General features: G+C 38.3%; 1 protein-coding gene and 1 pseudogene across 1 annotated transcript; one reads left to right on the top strand and one right to left on the bottom strand.

The window, feature by feature from the left end:
• Positions 1–8,295: 8,295 nt before the first annotated feature.
• On the top strand, positions 8,296–14,795 carry LOC113758551 (annotated as a pseudogene).
• Positions 14,796–21,669: 6,874 nt separating this feature from the next.
• LOC113758553 (21 kDa protein-like) lies at positions 21,670–22,690 on the bottom strand. The gene has a single exon (XM_027301359.1). It carries the CDS (start codon positions 22,621–22,623, stop codon positions 21,913–21,915), a length of 711 nt encoding a protein of 236 aa, XP_027157160.1. The 5' UTR covers positions 22,624–22,690; the 3' UTR covers positions 21,670–21,912.
• Between the last annotated feature and the right edge of the window lie 858 nt (positions 22,691–23,548).

Here is a 23,548-nt window from a genome sequence, read left to right as displayed (position 1 = left end):
CTCGCACCCCGTAGTTGAATTCACCAACTGGTCGATGCGAGGGAGAGGATAACAATCCTTCGGGCAGGCTCTATTCAGGTCGGTGAAGTCCACGCACATCCGCCAAGCCCTGTCCTCCTTTTTGACTAGCACAGGGTTGGCCAACCAGGTCGGATAGTAGATTTCTGTTGACCTTGGTCGATCAATCCTTGGTTTTGATGATTAACAAACCAATATGTAGATTTGGGTTAATGTTTTTATGTGAGTAATTTGTTAGAACAAATTCTTGTGGCATAAAAGAAGAAGCAAAAACAGGGCACTCATGTCGGACGCTATCGGACGTCCGAAAAGATGAAGAATATCAAGAAGGAAACTCTGTCGGACGCTCGTGAGGAAGCATCGGACGTCCGGAAGGATCGGACGCACGCATCGGACGCACATCGATCGCATCGGACGTCCGAGAAATTTCGCAAAGATTTGATGACTCTCTGACGACGTTCGGACGCAGGGTTCGACGTCCGACAGGTGGTTTGGACGCAGGGTTCGGACGTCCGACAGGTGGTTCGGACGTCCGACAGGCCAACGGCTAGTTTTGACAGCATTTAATATTTGACCGTTAGAGAGCCTTTTGAAGCCATTTCTCACCTTCTATAAATACCCCAAAGCACCAGAAGACAAATGACTTTTGCCAACACAAAATACAAGCTTACAAGTGAGATTTTTGAGTAGAAAGATTCTTTGTTGGTTGTATAAGGGGTTGGGGAAGTTGGGTTGTGAGGTTGCTCAAGTGAAGGTTTCTCTCTAGGAGAAGTAAAACCTTGGTGAATGTGAACCTATCACTTGAAGTGGTAAAACCTTGGTGAAGGTTGCCTCATTTGTATAAAATAGTTCTTAATTGGGTGAGTGATCTTTCAAGTGTAGGTTGTTGAGGGTTAACTAGAATAGTTGTAAAACTCCTTGGCTCAACCAAAGTGTGTTTGGGGTGAGGAAGGAGTGAGCCTTCACTTGTACATCTTGGTTAGCATCGCCATCAATTGAAGAGGCTATTGGTTTGATATTTGGTTTGCATTTCTTATCCTTTCTCTTTAATTAAGTTTTCTTTATTGTGCTTAAATTTGATATATCTTTGTGCATCATTGTGAATTTGTTTGTACTCATTGGGTTGCACCGGGCACTTACATTTCCTTCACAATTTTGGCCTCCAATAGCTTGCCCACCTCCTCCTTGACGACCTCATTTCGCTCGGGCGCAAAATTCCTTTTCTTTTGTTTTACTGGTCGGATGTTCGGGTCTACATGTAACTTGTGGACTGCCAGCTCGGAAGGGATTCCGGGCATGTCATCAGCACTCCACGCGAAAATCTCGGCGTACTCCTTCAGGAGAGACTCCAATGCCCTTCGCGTCTGCTCGCTTAAGCCAGATCCGGCCCTGACCACACGGCCAGGTCGCTCCGGGAGGATAGACAGCTCGATCAGACCCTCGTCCGTCTCCAACTTCTCCTCCTTCTCAACAGGCTCCCAAGGCTCTAGGTAGGCTGTTTGGGCTACCAGCTTCTCCTTACCTTTGAGGGTCGCAATGTAGCAGGCCCTAGCTACCTCTGGGTCCCCTAATACCTCTGCCACCCCTGCGGGTGTGGGGAACTTCATGCTAAGGTATAAGGTCGAGCAGACAGCTCGAAGTGCGTTTATGGTCGGCCGTCCTAGTATCATGTTGTAGGAGGACGACTCTTTTACCACTGTAAAATTCACCTGGACAGTTCGGCTCCTAGGAGACTCCCCCACAGTGACCGTGAGGGTTATCATTCCTTCTGGCCTCACTGGCGGGCCTGCGAAACCTATCAGGGGAGTACGGACGGGATGAGCTGCTTATCTTCCAGTTGCAGCTCTCGGAAGATCTTGTAGTACAGCACGTCAATGGCACTCCCATTGTCTATGTACACCTTCTTCACTTTGTAATTGCACGTTACGACCTCTATCACAATTGCCTCATGATTATTAGAGGCAAGGGGTACCGTGAATGAGCCTACGCAGCGGAAATTTGACCCAACTAATCCCTAGAAGTCACGAACCATTTTGATATTATCTCAACCCGTAACTACTCGAATTAACGAACCAAATTGGAGATAGTAGAACGCCACAATCAAGGAGATACTCGATTGATAAGTTCGGGTGAATAACTTGAGAAGATTCTCAAGTATTCAAAGGCAACTCTATTGCCAAAGAGAAAGTGTAAACTCACTAATTGTATTTAATAGTCAAAAACTGATCCCAAACAAAGAGGAAGTGGGGCTATTTATAGCCCTTACAAGCATTAACCCTAATCCAAAGGTTGACCAAACTACCCTACATATTTGAGAAAGATTTGGGTCTTACTTACTAACAATGGGCCGCAATTAAACTATCTTAATTACCTAGACTTTTTAAAACGAGAAATAACCAAAATCAACGAGGAAAATCAAATAATCCAACTAAACTCAAGCATTCTTGCAATCAACTAGTCTTCACTTGAATCTTCCAATTCCCATGTGCTTGAATGAGTCTTGGTCTTTATATTCTCATCATTCCTCTCCTCTTAAAAGCAATTTGCCCAAAAATTGAAGCACAAATGGTGACAAGACGAGTTACATGCCTTCGACTCAATCTTGTTATGATGGCTACAGATGGCATCCAATGCAAAGCCCATGTGCTAAGTTGGAAAATAACCCTCGTCGAACCTTGAATCTCACAAACCATCTTCAATGTATGCTCAACTTTATTGTTTGTGGTCATGAGGTAAGGGTCCTCAAAGTGGTATGAAATGTATCCCGTGAAATCGAACTCCGGCTCGAACACACTTGCAAGGCACCAAGGCGGATTTGGTGATGTTGGAGCTGCATGTGGACTAAGAGCAAGACGAAAATCATAATGGTCATTGAGGTACTTGTTCTTTAAACGAACCCTTGGTACACAGCCATCCCTAAAATATGGAGTGTTCCCTTCAAGATGAGCTCGAATCAACTCCCTTTTGGTGTGGACTGATTTAAGTTGACATTGTTCCATGAATGGATACCAATGGGGTTTAACTCTTGGAGTACCAACTCCATGGAGGCTTGCAACGTCTACAATTGATTTTGGAATGGAACACACCAAGATCAGCTCAACTTGCCTTTGCTTGATCTGTATAAAAGAAGAAACACTAAACAAAGCAAAGGTAAGTTTGTTAAGAAAATAATAGGCCTTTCTCCGGGTTGCTCAAGATCAGCCCACTTTCTCTTCTTTCTTCCTTTTTACCACCCATCTCATTAGATTTTTCCATCTCTTTTTCTAGTTCAACAGCTGACCCTTTTATCTCATTACTTTCAACTTCCTCGGGTTTTACCTCTACAGGCACAATTCCCTCATCTAGCTTTTTCTCCATTCTATAACGCTCAAGCTCACTTTTCATGCATGCTAGATCAATACAAAGTTGGTCATAAGTAAGTGATACAAGTGCAAGACGACGACTATTAAATAAGAAGGAATACTTATTAGTATGTCCATCAATTTTAACTTCTCGCCTCGACATCCATGTTTTGCCCAACAACACATGTGTCACTTGAATTGGGACTACATCACACAACACCTCATCCACATATTTGCCGATTTGAATAGGTACAAGTGTGTGCTTAGTAACCCAAACATCCCCATGAGTGCTCGTCAACTTGTACGGTTGAAGATGATCAATGGTTGGAAGATTTAATTTCTCAACCATGATAGCACTTGCAAGATTGACTTCACAACTACCATCAATGGCCAAGCTACAAATTTTATCTTTGACACCGCAACGAGTATAAAACCAACCAAGCAATTGAGATTTGACGAGGTCCAATTGCTCATCTACACCACGTAATGCCACTTCTTTGACTCCCTTAGGATCAGGAAGACAATGTTGTGGGCTAGCTTTTATGCGTCTTATACTCGCCATGACGTATGAGGGAACCTGCAAAAAGTTAGCAACGAAACCGAAGATATTGCCTTTCACGCTCCCTTACGTGTATCCACTCGCACTCGTGTATATGGATGTCACTCTAATGGACTTACCAAATACCTTTACCTGTTGGGTTAGGTAGTTGAGAAATGCTGCTCAAGTCCAACAACCGTTACCAACCTTTCCACAAGTGTAATCACAAGAATGTAGGAGAAAATGTAGGAAAGTGTTCCTAGAATCTAGGAAGAGAATATAGGAGAGTTTCCTAAAGTGGATGAGAGAATATAGGAAAGGTCCTAAAAATGGATGAGAGAATTTTAGGAGAGTTTCCTAAAAAATGGATGAGAGAATTTAGGAAAGTTTCCTAAAAATGGATGAGAGAATATAGGAAAGTTTCCAAAAAATGGATGAGAGAGTTTAGGAAAGTTTCCTAAAAAGGTAGGAGAGAGAGTGTCCAAGTGAGTACAAAGAGTTATCCAAGTGCTTTACTTAGTTTCCTAATTGATTTTGGAAACAAGTTAGTTTTTGGAAACCTTTTGAAAATCCTCTTCCTCTTGAACAACTTTTGGTAACCTTCTTGAAACAACTTTTGGTAACCTTCTTGAAACAACCTTTGGTAATCTTCTTGAAACAACTTTTGGTAACTTCCAAATTCTACTCCAAGAAAGATTGCACAAATCAGATTTGGTTCTCTATTCAAAACAATTCGGTTGCCCCTTTCTTTCCTTTCCTTTTTTTTTCTCTTGCCAACCAATTCCTCTTTTCTTTCTTCATTTTTTTTTGACTACAACTATCAACCACGACACAGAACAAGGAAGTCCATAAATAATAACAACCAAGAACTCCAAGATCTTTCAAGAACGTTCAAGGAAGTTGTCAGGAACTTCAGAAATTTCAAGATTGTGGTCAAGAATTCAAGAAGCTCAAGATTATTGTAAGTTCTCTTCAAGATTCACAAAATTCCAACAAGTTTTGCCAAAATTCAGATTTGAAAACCAAGTAAACAAGTTGGATAACACAAACAACAAGGCTGGACAGATTTGTATTCGGATGAACAGTAACTATGAACAGTGTCGGCGAACAGTATCGGTGAACAGTGTCGGTGAACAGTCAAAGAACAGTAATAATTTTTTTTTTGGTTCTAAACAAACGAACAGATTGGGATTAAACATATATGACTCGAAATAAATGAAAAAAAAAGATATAAACTGGTGGTTGTCGACTAGCTCTGGTACCAACTGATGTGAAACCCCGATCTAGACAACCAAAACACCATGGCTTAGGCAGCGGAAATTTGACCCAACTAATCCCTAGAAGTCACGAACAATTTTGATATTATCTCAACCCGTAACTACTCGAATTAACGAACCAAATTGGAGATAGTAGAACGCCACAATCAAGGAGATACTCGATTGATAAGTTCGGGTGAATAACTTGAGAAAATTCTCAAGTATTCAAAGGCAACTCTCTTGCCAAAGAGAAAGTGAAAACTCACTAATTGTATTTAATAGTCAAAAACTGATCCCAAACAAAGAGGAAGTGGGGCTATTTATAGCCCTTACAAGCATTAACCCTAATCCAAAGGTTGACCAAACTACCCTACATACTTGAGAAAGATTTGGGCCTTACTTACTAACAATGGGCCGCAATTAAACTATCTTAATTGCTTAGACTTTTTAAAACGAGAAATAACCAAAATCAACGAGGAAAATCAAATAATCCAACTAAACTCAAGCATTCTTGCAATCAACTAGTCTTCACTTGAATCTTCCAATTCCCCATGTGCTTGAATGAGCCTTGGTCTTTATATTCTCATCATACCGCGTCCTCAGGTCCATAGACAATCTCCTCGTACATCTTCAGCCGTTTGCTCGAGCTTTCTCCGCTGGGAGGGGACGGTTGTGCCGCCGAGCTATATGACTATCCCCTCCAGCCGGTCCTCTGGCGATGGTGTTGATCACCCCAGCCAGATTCTGAGCTTCTTGCTCGGGAGTTCGGCCGCGAGGCCCTTGAGGTCGGTTACGGGGATAGCTCGGGTGGTCTGGCTTGGGCCTCGCCCGTCGCTGGTCAACCCGTTCGTCCCGTACGAACTGCCTGAGGTGGCCTCGTTTGATCAGCTTTTCAATGTCCTTTTTGAGGTGACGACAATCCTCCGTATCGTGCCCCACATCTCGGTGATATGCACAGTACAGGTCCTAATCCCGTCTGCTTCTGTCCCCGGCCAAGGGTCGGGGAGGTCGGGAAAGCCCTTCCTGCTCCATCACAGCAAGGACCCGAGCTCTGGGGGCCGTGAGGGAAGTCCAAGGCTTATCTCCCCCCAGGGGCCGACTTCTGGGCGGGTGGTCATAGGTATTCTTTCGCCCCTGGTCACGTCGCACGTCTCCCTGGTCGGTAATCCTTCGGTGTTTGTCATCCCTCTGCCTTTCCTGCGCGCTCTTCAAGCGATTGGCCTCCTCAGCATTGGCCTTCTCGTGAGCTCGGTCCAGCATCTCCCGAACTGATTTGGGCGGTCTCTCCACGAGCTCAGTGTATAACTTCTGCTTCCGCAGCCCGTTAATGAAGGCAGCCATGACCACCTTGTCGTCTCGGTCGCGGACCTGGAGGGATTCGTTATTGAATCGCACCATGTATTCGCGTAGTGACTCCTCAGCCCTTTGCTGGATAGTCATGAGGTGAGCAGTGCTTTTAGAGAAGGCTCGTGAAGAAACGAACTGTGCTGAGAACAGTCGTGCGAGCTGGGTAAAAGACTGGATTGACCTGGGGGGAAGTCCCTGGAACCACTGCCGGGCCCTTCCCTCCAGGAACATTGGGAAAGTCTTGCATCTAACCGCATCCGCGACCGTTTGTAGGCGCATTTGCATCATGAACACGAACAGGTGGTCTTCCGGATCCGTAGTTGCGTCGTAAGATTTCATGTTTGGAATTTTGAACTTCGCGGGCAGTTGGTAGTCCTTAATATCGAGCACAAAGGGGGAAGCAATGTACCTGTCCGCCTCAGGGTCCAACAGTAGGTCCAGCTCGTCCTGCACCTGTTGTCGCTCTTTCAGGGGGGAGAGTTCTCCCCTCGAGAGCCTCCGGACGGGCTCCGAGTGTTCAGTTCGGGAGTTCTTGTGAGAGGGTTCTACGACCTCGACCTGCTCACGCGTGAGTTCCCGGTGCGACCGCTTGGCCCCGGGCTTGGGACTCCCGGTTCGGGACTCTGACGGGTCTGCTCCCTGGACCTTAGGTTCTTTGTCCGGATGACCTTCCGACTGCCCTTTGAGGTAGTTCATGATCGCCTCGAAGGTGGGCAGGTTTTCCGCCACCGTCTGAACCAGCTGTTCAGGCGGGATTCGTGAGTGCCCCGCCCCTCCTTCTCCAGGTGTTGGACCCCGAGGGGAGTTTTGGGGGCCACTTCGCTCGGTCCCCTTGGGTCCGCCAGCGTTCCTCTGCGACCTAGTCCTCGGCATGATTCGCAAAGAAGAGTAACGTGTTTCCCACAGACGGCGCCAATTGATGCGACTGCCAAAAATGAGATCCGAGCTGAGCTGTGGTTCTGCCGAGCTAGCTGATAGGGAACAGGGTGGCCGTGCCGACCTGTAAGCAAAGATGCGGCGGGGTTGGTCCCCCGGAGCAACTCCGACGATCAAGTCAATAAAAGCTTGGAATCGAAGTGAGTATGTGTTCAAAAGAAATAGCGTACCTAACATCTTCGCAATGCGTTGTATTTATAGAGTCGGAGGTAGTAGTTTCCTAGCAGGACAAGGAGTCTTCCATAGCGGGACTCCTTCTAGGGCTCCGCTAACTAGTTCCGATAAGTTCGGGCGGCGCGACCCACCAGGCCCATTCATTCTCAGCTCGGTCAACCTAGTGGGCTGCCATATGACTATTCCGAGCTGGCCATCGAGACGGATCAGCTCTTCTCTGCCGAACTGATACGAGAAGGAGACGGCCTGACAAGTAAAAGGCAGAATTGACGTGAATGTGGGACCCACTACAGATCCCATGTGGCCAACTTTAGACTTGCCATGAAATTCCTTGTCGGGTCTGAGATGATGCATTTTATTCAACGCGTTGCGCAGTTCTTTCACCGCATCATCGAACATCTCCGCGCAGACGTCCACAGCCTGTCCGACTAGAGGGTTACTGGTTCTGTAGCTGGCATCTTTTGACCTCTTTGACAAGTAAATTGCTAACGATTTGACTCTAATAGGGCTCACGGCAAAACTGGGTCTTGGTGAATCCTGCTTGCTTGGCGGACAAGAGATTTGTAGCATGGTTCGGGGCATGGAGTGGAGTCGCAAGCCTTTCGGATGAAGTTAGTGTTGTTTTCTACGATGTTGGGGAGCGGGACTGGGGCAAGGGCAGGGGCAGGGGCAGGGATAGAGGAGGATGAGGAGGTGGTTGAGGAGGACTAGAGATTTCATTGCTTGTTTAGGAGGTCAACGATTGAAAGGCAAGGGAAGGTCTAAGGGAGTTTAAATAGATTGAGTATTATCCAAATACGAATTGTGCTTGGATCGAGTGGAGTTTACGGTTTATTTAAAAGTCCAAAATGGATTTTGCAATCAAATTGCGTTTCTTTGGGTTTTTTTTTTTTTTAAACAAGAGTTAAAGTATATTAGGATCATTCATGTTTGGGATTTTTTAGACATCCAATGACTCTTTGTCACCTAAGGTTTCTTTAAGTGTGGCTGCATTCACACAATCATCATATTTGCTATTTTTTCTTTTGTTTTTTTGTTTAAAGTAATTTACCCAATTTTTCCATTTAATTTTCTTTATTTACTCAAAAGCAATTGTTCCTTTATTGTGCTTAACTTTTTCTATTCTTTTTTTAAAATGTAATTTAGCCAACTTTTTCCTTTTTCTTTAAGCAAAATAAAAACACCATTAATTCTTATAATTGTGTGAATATGGTAGCTATCCCAACTATAAATGATTATCCAAAATAAAAAAGAAAAAAGGATAGTTGGTGCATTTACACCATCTAACACCTTTGCTTGTTTAATTTACTACTAATAGTAACCAAATATTGTATTATGTTCGGAATATGTAAACGCTTTGTTTGGATAACACTTTTTTATGATGTGATGTATGTGAAATAGAAAGGTGATTGGAAATATAAACAGGTGAATTGAAAAGTATGTTTATGATGCAAGCAAAAATTTTTTTTTAAAAAATTTGCTATCCAAACATAGCAGAGAATAAACATAAATTCTGAGTTTGAGAATAAAAAGGTGCTTGTTTGAGAATTGATTTTTTTTTCACTAAATTTATTTTAATCATCAGATCGTAAATTCTGAGTTTTGGTGCAGCTTTTTTAACTTGTTTAGTATTTGTGTCGTGGCCCTACCGTATCTGAATCCAAGTATGCAACGACTTGCGGTGGGAAGAAGGAAACATCGACAAGTCAAACTACGTATACTTTGTTTTAGATATGTGTATATTTTTTTCAATCTATGTATAATTTTAATAACTCTTTACAGTAAATTTTTTCTTGTTTCATTCTTTTTTTTTTTTTTTGAAGTTCAAATCGGTTGGATGCCATGTTCCTTCACAAATCGATAAACTTGTAACTGCAAAAAAAAAAATTCTAATTTCACAAAAATAAACACCAAATTTGTATTCCACGTAAGCTTGTTAATGAAAATTTTATTTTGGCCAAATCATTCCGCAAAATACTAACAGATTCACATAATTAAGATCTATTTATTCTTTTTAGTGTTTTAATGAATTACCTCGATTGTATGTGAGAAATTCAGATTTTGTTCAGAACGAATGTTGCTCCATTCTGTCTGAACGTTTTCTAATTTCTCGTATAACTATATGATTTGTATTCCAGATTTGCCACCTAAACTGGTTTTCCCATCAGCGGACGGCTTCATTTGATTTGAAGATCGTTGGTTTTAAATTTCTTAATTTAATCCAATAGGAAATTGAAGTAGGAAGCGAAAACAAATAGAATCCTAGTCTGATTACCTCAACTAAGCACTAATTCTCAAGGAATTAGAAGGGTATAAGTTAATTAAAAGAACAAAACCAGAAAAAGGGTTGATACATCAAGAACCTATTCTCCTCTACTTTTACCGTTTTACGTTGCATCAAAAACTATCTTCAACAACAAACTTCCCTTTTTACGTATAGTAATTAAAAAACCATCACTAGAACGAGAAAAATAAATAACATTATTTGTTACTTGTTTAGCGGATGAGTTGAACTCCGTAAAAGTAATTCAATGTTGCTTTTTATGGTTTAGCTCGTTTAAGATAACTTTTCTGTATGCCAATCTAACTTGAATTTTGTTTTTCTTCTAATTATTTTGCTGTTTTTAACAGGTTTGCCACGAAAATTTTTTTTGCCGCTGTTGATTATCGCATTAATTCTCCCTTCTTTCGTGGTGACAAAGTCTGATTCATCATCAGTTCACAATGTTCGTGATTATGGAGCAGCTGGGGATGGCAAGACAGATGACACAAATGTAATAATATGAATTCAAAAACCTATATATGATACTAAGATTGCCCATACCTTAAATACTAGCTATGCTGATGATTATAAACGTAATTAACTATATTGCATGAGCAATTTATTTTTCTTAATGTCTGAACTGATTTAGGCTTTCATGGAAGCGTGGAATGCGACTTGCACGTCTTCATCATCTTCTCCTCCAATTATGGAAGTTCCTGCAGATGGGATGTTCTTGATCCATCCTGTGTTATTCAGCGGGCCTTGCAAATCCTCAATCATCAATGTTGAGGTGAGGTGTTTGATTAGAATAGCACTTTCTTCTTTCTTCCTTTTCGTTCCTTATTTTATCTTCATTTTTTTTGGGCCTTGAAATTTAAAGAGCTAATTGCACTTTGGTAGAAAAAAAATAAACAATTAGTAATTTCCAGGCTTGGAATGTGTAGTATCTTCAAATTCACCTAAACTATCTCGCCAACCTTTACTGCCTATGCATAAACCGGTTTTAGTAAATAGCCATATATGATACCCATATTAGAGTCAGGTCGATACTTTTCTTGCATTGAACCCACTACAGCCTAGTATCGTACACACTCAAATTATACTCTCTCTCTCTCTCTTTTCTTTTTTTGGTCCGACCCAAATTATATACTCTCAATTACTATAGGAAAGCACCTATGTATGTCTATGTTTTCAGACTCGGACCGGGTGTTGACTCGACCGAACTCAGGGGTTAGGGATCAATTAGTTCGATCGGTTCGATCAGGGTCCAACCGGATGATGTCATCATGATATCATAAACATATATTAAATATATAAAACCTGAAATACCATGAAAAGTATATACATTTTGGTGTTTTTCTTTGTCCTATACATTTCCTACATATCATGCCCATGAAGTAAAACCGACTTTGAAAACTCAAACAATACAATCCAAAGAATAACTTCACAAATGAAGAACAATAACCTCCAAATCCATCCAAACTAACAAACTAAACTAAATAGAAATCTAATACATGTTAAAATCTGAAGACAATGAAAAGTACACCTCTATTTGTATATTCATCAACTCCCTCAAGTTGAAATACTGTAATAACTTGTTTCACTCTGAAACTTCGACGTAGCAACATCATCTAAAAGAACAAAAACAGAACAAATTGAAGTATAACAAGTTTTGTTCAGTTGAAAACATACCATAGTATTTATTTAGGTATTCACATATTAAGTTTCTATACATTGAGTTATTCAAGAAATTTCTAGGCCCAATATATACATTTTAGTTCTTTTTCTTAGAATTCATATGTCACAAATTATTGCAAAATATAACCTCGAGCAAGTTCTTACTTCTGACATGCGAAGCTTAATCTAAATACAAATGCCAAAAATGAAAAAACACTAATACAAAACTTCATTCCCAAATAGTAGTATCAATTATTACTATTCTGCTTATTGTATTGATGCCCGTTTTTAACTACTACTAGTATGAAAACAAACAATATGAGTACATAGAGGCGATCCCTAAGAGCAAAGCAGATGCCAATTAACACTTTTATACTTGCAATAAATAAAAATTAAAAAAAATTAAAAAAAAATTAAAAAAAAAAGGACAAATGAAGAGAAAGAAACTTACCTTAACAAGATGAAGTCGCCGGCGTAGGGAGATGAGGCTACTGTCAAGTCTCTGTGGAGTGAGGAGGAAAATTGGATGAGGAAAAAGAGAAGTGGGGTGTGATTTTGATGGTGATGGTCGGTTGAAAAGTCAAGCAAAATGAGAAAATAGAAATTAACCCGGTTTGCACAGTTCACGGTTCAACCCGATTTTTGACCGAGTTTGACTGAACTTCTTCCAATGGGGTTTTTAGAATAACTCAGATCGAATACTTGACTGGTGTCCAATTCGATCAGTTGAACCGGCCGGTTCAGTCCGAATCTGAAAACAAAGATGTATACCTCTCAAAATTTTAGGTAAGAAGAAATAAGATGATTTTTTTTTTTTTGGTAGTGCTTCTTATTTCCATATTGAAAATCATGGTATATGTGTAATCGTCCCAGATGTAAAGTAAATATATACAATCCTATCAGGGAATTACATTGAGTTTTTATTTTTTGACTACATAGGGTAAGATATCACAATCTTTTTTGTTCATGTGGAGAAATTTAAGAACTTCTAATCACATTGATTAAACTCCAGGGTACAATTAATAATATCTTAGAATCTTACTAGAGAATTGGATTAAATTAGTTTGAGAGACATTGATATATTTTTCATAACATGGCCATGGTGATACTACAGTCTACTGGTGTATATTGAAGTATACACCACTCAATACTTTTCTCCTCATCTCTTTTTTCTTTTTTATAACTAACCTATTATTATCAAAGTTACTGATTAAAATTCATGCAGATTAAAGGAGAAATTGTAGCACCAGAGAATCCCTCAAAGTGGAAATGCTGCGACGAAAATTGGATGAAGTGGATCCATTTCAAACATGTACATGGACTAAGACTTTATGGTGGTGGCAGAATTCATGGTCGAGGAGACAAATGGTGGAATATCCATGTAAGGAGTACTATTATATTTTCTCGTCAGGTTCACTATTGACGTATGTTATTTCATTGTCTAGAACTAACCTTTTTTTTTTTTTTTTTTTGTCCTTTTACAGAGTCTCAAGAAACCAGCGGTGAGTTTGGTGTCCTTTGTAAAACATCTTTTATATATAAGCTTGGAGAAAGAAATAATAACAGTACTAGCTATGAATATTTTTTCAACAGGCTTTGCAGATTTCGAACTCGGAGGATGTTCAGTTGATTAATCTGAATTTGAAGGACAACCCTCGAATGCATATTATCCTGAATCATTTAAGATCAGTTTTTGTCTTAAGGATAAAGATTGATGCCACAAATGCTACCATTGTGGATTCCAATAAAAGTACAGGCACTTAATTCCTTTTGCACATACACTAAACTCCAAAGAATTAAGTATTCATACTGTAATGATAAACATTATTTTAAAACGTGATACTAATTGAACTCTGCTTGGTAAACAGAAAGCTATAGAAAATTATTGATATGATGATTAAAAGTTCAGCTTGTTTACTTATCACGTTGGTCTTATTTATTTTTTGCACAGGTGATGATTGCATCTGCATTGTTGATGGATGTGCAGATGTGAAAGTCAACAACATATTGTGTGGCCCTGGGAATGGTATAAGGCAAAACAAATTTCCTGCTTATTTGGAATAGAATCTATTGAAAAGATCCAGGCATGAAATATATATATATATATATATATATATATATATATATAGTTTGGTTTTTGGTTAAGTTGATTTGGCAGGTTTTTTGCTTGGTTTTGATGATTCGAACTATATGCATGTATGATGATTTAAAAAACAAAAAAAAATCATTGATTATTCAAATTGTTTGAAATGAAAACCATAAAAAGTCTGCAATATTTGAAACATTTTGTTGTCAGTTTATATTGTGATCCTAAGGCTGATTTTATCCTTGTGTAATGCAATCTAGCGGGTGTGGAAGAACTGAATCAAACTAAGAATAGTGCCAATGCTTTGTTTCACATTATGAAGCCTTTTTCTTTTCTGTTTTTTCTTTTCAAAGATAATATTTCAGAGGTTGCTTGTTGCTGATTTATTTATTTATTTTTCTTTGGCTATAAATCTTAATACAGTATTGGGAGTTTAGGCAAGGATGGTGCAAACCACAAAGTCGAAAACGTTTACGTCGGTGATATTGTATTCACCAAATCAACCAATGGTGCTAGAATTAAATCATGGCAGGTACTTAATCAGTTGCTCAAGTGCATTAATACAGGCTTTTTGGAAATTATCCATATTCTTTTACAGAAACATGGAGTCTAAATTACGAGTTATTTTGTCAATAATCTCTTGAGTATCTGTTTATAATTTTGTGCTATCAGGGAGGAAGAGGTTATGCAAGGAACATAACCTTCGAAAGAATTTGTTCTCATGAAGCAGCAAAGCCCATCATTATTGATCAATTCTACTGTGATCACAGAAACTGTACAGATCGGATACGTTATTTCTTCTTTTCTCTTCAGAATATTCATCTTTCCACTGATGCAAATATGCACTTGTTACAACTTATAACTTTTGTTTTTGTTACGATTTTCAAATCACACTGCTTAATCTATCACCTTAATCTATCAGTCAGGAGCACACCATTTTAACGTTCTTGTTTCAGGATTCAGCAGTGCAAATTCACGACATCAAGTTTAGACAAGTGCTTGGGACATCAAAGAAAAATGTAGCAGTTTAAGATGCAGCGAGACAGTTCCATGCAGGGACGTAGTAGTCGAAGGCGTCTACCTTCTTTCAGGTGATGAGAAGAATACTGTTTCCAATTGCTCCAACGTTTTTGGAAGAATACAAGGATCCCATGTTTGACGCAACAGTAGATTTTCACGCCTTTGATCACATACAATACAAGGACTCCAAATCAGAAGGTCTCAAACTATACAATGACAGGACTCCAGATCAAGAAGGTTTCAGACTACGACATTTTTGAGCAAGGGATCAAGGGGAATATTATGTTGTAATATATGGTTGTGTACAGTACCATAGAACAAAATTTTGAAATCCATTACTTTCTTATCATGTAGTAATGTAACCATAACAACATTAGTATTTAATTACCATTGAGTAATGTAAATATAGTACACTAACTATTTCAAGTTGGAAACTTAGTCAATTACATTTGTTGATGCCATAAAGTGCACTAACCATCTGTTACTCAACGACGGAGCCAAGGCCCGAGGGGGTTGAAGAGGATCATGCCCTCCTAAGTTTTGAAAATTTTAATTCATAGTATATAAATGTATGTATAAAATAGAGTTGACTCCCCCGACCTCCCAATTTTTTACAATTTGAGTTTACTCCACATGCAAGGTCACTCTTGGCCAACTGACGTGGTGACCTAAAATAAGTTTAGGTGTAGAGAGGGGGCTGGGTGGCTTTAAGTAATGGCTTTTAAGTGAACAATGAAACTTTTAGAGATTAATAATTTGAAATTACATCATTGCAATTTTGGGAGTTTTTATGGGAATTACTACTGTAGTGATTTTTTGAAATGTGATGTATTAAGAAAAATGATTGTAAATCTTTTAAGAAAATATTCCTAAAAAATCCAAATAAGAAAAAAAGAAGAAGGAAATTCCACTAAATTTGCAATACAAACAAGCCAACTTCTTTTCCCTTATCTAAATTTGGAATACAAACAAGCCAACAAGCCCAAATTTCTAAATAGGTTATTGATGGACACATACTTCAGGGTTGGTGTAATGGGCTGCTTTGGGCTTTCTGGGCTTAAAATGGGCTTCTGGGGTCTAAATAAGTGCTGAAATGTGCAGCATTTCATTTTCCTTGGTCTTGTCAGGAGATTGATGTCAAGTTTCACAAGCCGGCTTCTGAAAAGAAAATCCAGTCAATTTGTCATTTTGTAGATTATCCTGCTCTTTTCATTTTTTTTTTCTTTTGAGGTTTTGAACCGTAATCTCTTACTTACAATCCCTTCCACCTTACAATCGAATCTTCTCGTGCAGAATATCATACTGATTATTTGCAAAAATCAAGTGCCCAAAATACTATACCTCCAAAAAAAAAATAAAAAATAGTCATGTAAATGTTTCCTCAATTAGATGTCCTCATGCAAGACTCAATTCATAGTGTTTTTCTTCAATTGTTATCCTTTCAACTTCTTTCCCTTTTTATATACACATGTTCTAGGACCATGAAAGTATTATCATTTTCAAAGCAGAAACGTCACAAAGAACTGATAATATCCATTAATATTGGTACAATCATAATTACCCATTTCAATGTGGAAGTGAATTGAGTTTGGCTTAGGCTGAATCAACATTAGTACCATAATTCTTAACATTATTATTTCCAATGAAATCGTTAGCTGTAATTTTCATTGAATACATATCCATGCATTTTCATATCAGCAAAGGGGGAACTATTGATTGATTGTAACATTGGACCCATGATATCACATGCCCTCTATAATCATAAACTGCTAAAATCATATCTGCTGGCAATAGTGATGGGGGCATTAATGAACAATTGTCCCTTGCATGTATGCATACATGATTTGAATTGCATTAAGGACCCACGAAAAGTATATAGAAAAGTGCTACATTTTGAGACCCAAAGAAATTTGTCCACTGCTAATGTACCTGTATTTTGATCACTCTCTTTCTGTCCAAACCGTCACTTCCCACTTTCACATGCTGAATATACTGATGAATGTCTCTCCTTTACGTCTTTCCCTTACAGGCTTACGAGGGTATTCTGAAGTGATGACAGACATATACATGTATGTGATATATAAACGGACGGGACAATTGATCAACTCATAATTATTTCATGATCTTGATGAAAATAAGTTATGCAAAAGTAAACGGAAAGGTGTATGTTTGATCCCTCTCATCATATTCATGTTTATCTCTATAAATTTCTTATTTGTGGTACAAGATCCAAGAAAACTCATAGTTTTAAGTGTAGTGTACAATCTTCATGTTGCTCTTGAGGTTGTTGTATACACCTACTTTATTGATAGCTGACGGACAAATTGGTGATAAAATTATTCTGGAAATAGATGCTGAGAAATTAAAGTAAAATGATTTAACAATTTTAATTATTCTTGTAAGGTCAGAGGCTCTTTTTTTTGGTGGGCTCATACCATTTTATCCCATCAAAGTACTAGAGCTTGGTTACTCTAAGTTTTGGTGAAATGTGGCATTAGCCCCTTAACTGTTTTGGTGAATCAGATCAACAAACTGAGCACTGACGCAAGTCGAATCGTATTGAATGAATGATTCCCAATAATTTGTAGGTTTTTATAAAAATTAAAAATCAACTGGTGAACAGAAAATACAGAAAACCCTGCGATTTTGCAGCTATTTAGTCACCACAATGAGATTTGGTCCAGCTTAATTGTGAACAGAAAATACAGAAAACCCTGCGATTTTGCAGCTATTTAGTCACCAAAATGAGATTTGGTCCAGCTTAATTAGGCAGACAAATCAAATGAAAGTGTTAGATTAACAATTATTGGACAGAATTATTGTCCTTGTTCATCGTTCGCATAGACCACAAAACCAGAATTTAATGGTTTACGTGCCGTGTGCTGATTTGAGACATGAACCAGACATATATATATACATATATATATGTTCAAGTACAAGTAAATTACAATAATTGATTGTAGAATAAATCCAAAAAGAAGAAAAGAGAAAGAAGTGAACTTCAAATCTTTAACATAAGAAATCTGGGTACGACTCTTCATGTGATCCGGTATTTGGTAGAAAGCGATTCATGATTCATGATTCATGATTCATGCACGCTGTCCGTCTCTCTCCCTATTCTAACCCATAAAATATGGTTCGTACCCAACACAAAACAAAAAAAAAACCCCCATAAATTATGGTATCATAAGCATCTCTTTGCTTTGCTCCAATAATTCACTCGCGGCTTATCTCCAACAAAATCATGCTGTTGTATGCGTCTTTTGTCTTGATGCAATTTCTTTTCCTTTTTTATGAGTTTTCTTTTGTCCTTTTTACCCAACCAAGGGATGAATATATTGAAGGAGATTTCTCACTAGGTAAACATAAATCGAGTCATGTGAATGGGTCAAAAAAATTTTCTTTGCTTGACCTTTTTGCTCCTTTAAAATTCATCAAGTGTGTGTCCCGTGAAAAATCTCAGGTGAATTTGAAACCAAATAGGTGCATTTTAAATTTTTGAGGGAAGTAAATGCATCACTTTAAAATAAGAGATGAAAAAATTTAAACCGTAAAATGTGAGAAACATTTTCTTAGAGTTTTCCTTATTCATATTATATACTTTTCCGAGATTTTTTTTTTTTTTTTTTGTCGGCTCAACTCTGATCATCACCATGGATCAGGGCATATTTTTTGAACCACGATTCATTTATAGGAATTCTCATAAATTACATCAACAACAGAATTCCAACGCACGACCCTGAAATTTGATCTCATATAGAAGTGATGTACTGCGGCAGACATAACTCTGAGGGACTCTTATTGCTTCAATTTCAATTTAAGAACCAAAACGAGATTTCACAAAATTGGACCTAAAATAAGCAGAGTTTCGTTTGTTATTTTGAGAGACGAGGAACATATTGGTTGGCGTCAGATGTAACCCGTCGAAGCGTGGAATTATAAATTGATTAATGATGGCAATGTGCATTAACACAAACACGTAATATATCTATCTTATCAAACTGTGTATTCCATCCTGGATAATATGCAACTAATAATTTCTTCTTCATTGGTCGATGTATATCAATTTGATCTGAAAGCGACAATGAATCACCTTAGCACAGAAAAGTACACACATGCATTTAATTGGATGGTGCTCTGTTTTTCCAATTACAATCAAAGTTTATTTTCCTTTATAACGACAGTTATGATCTAAGTTGAAACAGAAAAGCGTTCATCTCAGCAAGGATTAGAATTTGTACAAAAAATTATCTCCAAATAATTGATTTCAAAATCTCAGAAAGGCTGGGCATTGAGTATGAAATTAAAAAATGGACCAAAGCAAAAAAAAAAAAATTCTTTTAAGAGTGAACTTTTAGGATTTGGGTGGCAATGGCTTCTCTCTGCTCCCTTTTGGTTCCATCCTTGAATCAAAGAGTATGTAAGAAAATTTTTACGATGTGGAGAAGAATAATCTCAAGAGGCGCACTTGAACCACCAATAATCTTAATAAAAAAGAAAAAAAGAAAAGGAAAAATAGATATAAACTCTTTATGGCTGTCCTCAATTTTTTTTGGTGGTTTGAGGGTGGCCTATCCTAAGGAGAGTTGATTCTTGGAAGCAGACCCACAATATTCTCAATGAGAAAAGGAAAAATAGATATAATGTGTTTAGAGGAGAATTAGGTTGAGAGATAAAGTGAGAGGGATTATAAGTAGGAGGTTCTGAGTTTCTATATATTAATAAAAAATAGATTAATGTGTTTAAGGTTATCCACATTATTGTGATGGTTAGTTTGAGTGTAGCCTATAACTAAGGAAGGTTGATGCTAAGGAAGGTTGATTCCCGACAAGGATTGAAGTTGGTCAAAGAAAAAGGGCAATTCAAGAAAGTTTCAAAAATTCCAATATCATTGTGAAGATAACGTATTAAGGACAAAACAGACTATTATGAAGAGCCATTTCTATTATGCGATATGATCGAACTAATAGTGAAATTATTAATTTCATAGCAGAGATTAAGCAGTTGGAGGAGTAAGTTAACAAGGGTATGTAAAGTGCGAGGTAACTTTTATTTCCAGAAAAGGTGAAAATTTTTGGATGAAGATGAGAAAATTTCTTATTTTCCCTTCAGGGAAACTGATTAAATTCTTGTTTCTGTTGTTGGAAATGTGCAAGAGAGCCATGTAAACTACTAGCAAAGTTGATTAGTTGAGGATGCAAACACCAATGGAGCAGCTATACTTCATATTGTTAACTCGCATCTGGAGACTTTAAGCAGTTTGATGATCCATTTTTCTTAAATCAGTAATAGTCAAATTGGAAAAAAAAAGAGAAAGGAAATTCGTGATCCTGTTGACATTCAAGATTACATGGATCAACCCAGTATGCATGTCTCTTCTTGGTTAGACCCGATTAAATTGATTCCGTGATTATGACTCAAATTATAAAGAAAATATTATTCAAGAAATGATACTTCTCAAATAACAGCAAATTGCACCTCTATTAACAATTTACCAATGCGAAATCAACAAAAACTTGTGGTCAGTGACTTAGGTCCCGCTTGGGATTGTGGTGTCTGCTGCTTCTTTGGGTCAAAAGTTGGTTAACAAAACTGTAGTTTCACAAGTTAAAAGTCGATGCTCATTTTGGCACAGTAATTGAATACCTCTATTTCATTTCTAGATTAATCAAAATAAAGTCATGATTACTTTAGACAGGATTTCTAAACTACCCCGACAATGAATCATACACATGTACCTTTTTATGTTTCTCATACAATATTATCTTTCCCTTCTTTCTTCCTTTTTATGATCGAATGCAAAATCGTACTACTTAGTTGGAGAAGATCCTCAAATATTCATTAACTTAAAGCCACCAACTAGGTAGAAAATGGCCGAATCATGGCAAATCATTGATCTATGGTGTAAAAAGAGTGGAGCATAAATTCACAGAGTTTCATATGATAAGGCTGTTACTATTGTCGTGGAAGTACGTGTCTAACAAGTATAAATACATGAAAAAATGAAAGAATTTTAGCCTTCCGAACAAGGGATTTGTTAGTTCTCTAGTTATAATTTCACTAAATGTTAGTCGCATTTTTGTGATTAGAATAAGATCCAAATAGAGCTTGGGGTTATGTTCTTTGGCTACTATGCAAAAAGTAATCCCTAAATATTTTCATTTGCTAGGACTCAGTCTTACCTACATACATATGTCTCTCAAACATTATTTGTCAATAAATCAAAACACGTACGAATGCAGCGTGAAGAGAACAGAGAGGTTTAAATACAGAAATTAAAAGTTTTGAATTTAAACCCTTCTACTCCTCCCCTGTAATCGTTACAATCACAAAATACTTTCACATCAAGGAGTATATCATATTAGCAATTGCCGACTGTTTGGCCATCTTTAACCTAACAATAGGATAAATCTTGTGCCGTGCAAACACTAACTAAATCTCAAAATAGGTAATACAAAATGCTTTGTTGCTGCCATGATTGGTTTGAGCCTCGAGAAATGGGTAAAGCAGAGGAAAACTTTTGTTATGGAAGAACATATGGTTGAACTTGAAAAGGTACAACGAGTACTAACAGGCCTGGGGGTCCCCTCCCCTTTCGACTATTTACTGTCCACACAATATGAACGCACAGGTGGACAAATTCTCTCTATTTCAAACTGGTAGTTAGTCCATCAAGTTAGTTGTAATCATTATATTCCCTTTACAGGGTTTTGTGGAGCAATACAGAGACGCAGTAGAGCATTGCCCATAGACAAAAAATATTGATACAATTTTTGACTCTACCTCGTCAAGTAAAAATGTACTCTAGCTCGCCAAATGCTTTCTGTTTTCCCATTTTGGTTTCTACTTTTTGAAATTTTTATAAAAAAAATATATTAAAACGATTTGATTTGACATACGTGAATTGAAAAAATGATTGAAAAATATGCTTATAAAAAATATAAAATTTTTTGTTAAAAAACTACAATCCAAATTATTCTTTCCCTTTTGCCCCTTTAATTTCTTGTGTCTTCTCAAGTCAAATTTCTATGACCAACACTTTTATTACTTTTATAAGATAACAACAAAATCCCACAAACTCATACTATAGCATTACTACACTTACATGCAAATAATATACAGCTAACTCACTTTTTAATCAGCTCACAAACCAAGAATAATTCACTCACCCCTAATTTTCTGCATATAAAAAACCTATAAATAAAAAGTCAGTCCTTTCACATAATTTTTTTTTCTTACTCCACTAGAGTAAATTCTCACGGGAAGTTCGAATCTGCTGCAACTGTATTGGCATAACTATTGACCAAAGCCAGCGCGTTGCTGGTAACAGCCTCAGCTCTATGAACACGATCAAAGACGTCCTTCTTCGTGGGCCCATCAGAAACCCCATCAAATCCATCCGTACACGTGTCCTCATTCGTCAAGGCAGCACTCATCCACGTCTGAACGTTACTCATCTGAAACCTAAACGTCTCGCTGGAGCCAGCCGGGACGAGGTGGCGCATCTGGTTGAGCGAGCCGCGAACCTGGTCCACAGCGTCGCTGAAGGTGGAGAAGCAGTCGTGAATAGCGGCTGAGACTCGATGGTCGGCCCCGTAGTCTGCTTCTTTCGATAAGTTCGAGAAGTAAGTGGCTTCCAGTCTGGCTCTGGAGAGGCTCACGGCTATGGCTACACGCGCTAGCCGAGCAGGGTTTTGTTGTACGGCGCTGGCGTAGCCCGAGAGGGAGTTGTAGCATTCGTCGGGGTACCGGGTGGATGCACAGCTTGAACGGATGAATTCGGTGTCTTTATTGGTGGGGTAAGTGGTGGTGGTGGCAGGGGGAGTGGGAGCCGAGGTGGTGGTGGGAGCGGCGGCCGGGGTGGAGTAGGTGGTGGGGTCAGTGAGGGAATGGGTGGAGGTGGGGTGGTGGAGGAGGAGGAGGAGGAAGGTGGTGAGGAGGATGAGAGGACGTTGATGAGTATCCATCGTTGTTTGTTTTCTTGAATTGTTATGGTATATAGTAGTATGAGGTTAGGAAATATTGGTGGCAAACCGCAAATGTTGGAGAGTGAGTTTCTTGAAGAGTTGTAAGGAGTTTATATAAACTCTGTTTGAGCACAAAATGACTATAATGCCCTCCATTTTCGTTTGGCATGTAATTTGATTTTTATGCATAGTTTATTTCTTGATGTGAAGGGTGTATTATTTTAAGGGTTGGGACGGAGTCCTTAATTAGAGGAGAAAAGAGAAAATGGATTAACAAAGAAGAAGAATGGAAAAAAGCTAAGTAGTTCAAGTTTTCCTTGTTGCACATGTATGTATGATTATGCTACTGTTTGTGGTGTGGACCTTTAAAGGGTTAAAGATTCAAATCTTTCAGTTTTGTTAACAAGTTTGACCTTGTAAGGACAGCATGTGCCTTAACTCATGATTGTGAATTTGTACAACCAGTGGTACCATTTGGTTGGGCTAAAAATTACAAGTGGAGAAAAAGAAGGAGAATATCTCAAGTTGAAAGATTTCTGCAATATTTTTCAATGAATATAAATTAATTTGGAGGTTTTAGGGACAGTTAATGCCAAATATAAAGGTGCTGGCAGAGGCTTTAATTTTATGGTTTAAGCGATCTTCGAGGAGGTCAAGGTTTTGAGTTTCGATATTTTCTAGTTTTGAATGCAATTCACACACAATTTACTTCAATGAATCCTTTTTAGTTCTCTCAATGAATCCTTTTTAGTTCTCTTCAATATTAATGATCCAAAATGCATGATGAGTTTCTTTTTGGCAGAACATTTGCTGCAAGCTAGTCTATCTGTGGTTAGACATTATAATGTGCATTATTATATACATACAACAATTCATCCATTGAGGGACTCGAAGAGACTTGATGCATGGGAGTCAAATTCAGATG

The sequence above is a fragment of the Coffea eugenioides genome, unplaced genomic scaffold, assembly GCF_003713205.1.
Source record: "Coffea eugenioides isolate CCC68of unplaced genomic scaffold, Ceug_1.0 ScVebR1_567;HRSCAF=1265, whole genome shotgun sequence".
NCBI classification, from domain to species: Eukaryota; Viridiplantae; Streptophyta; class Magnoliopsida; order Gentianales; family Rubiaceae; genus Coffea; species Coffea eugenioides.
Note: the sequence above shows the minus strand (reverse complement) of the source record. Positions and strands in the feature narration are given on the sequence as shown.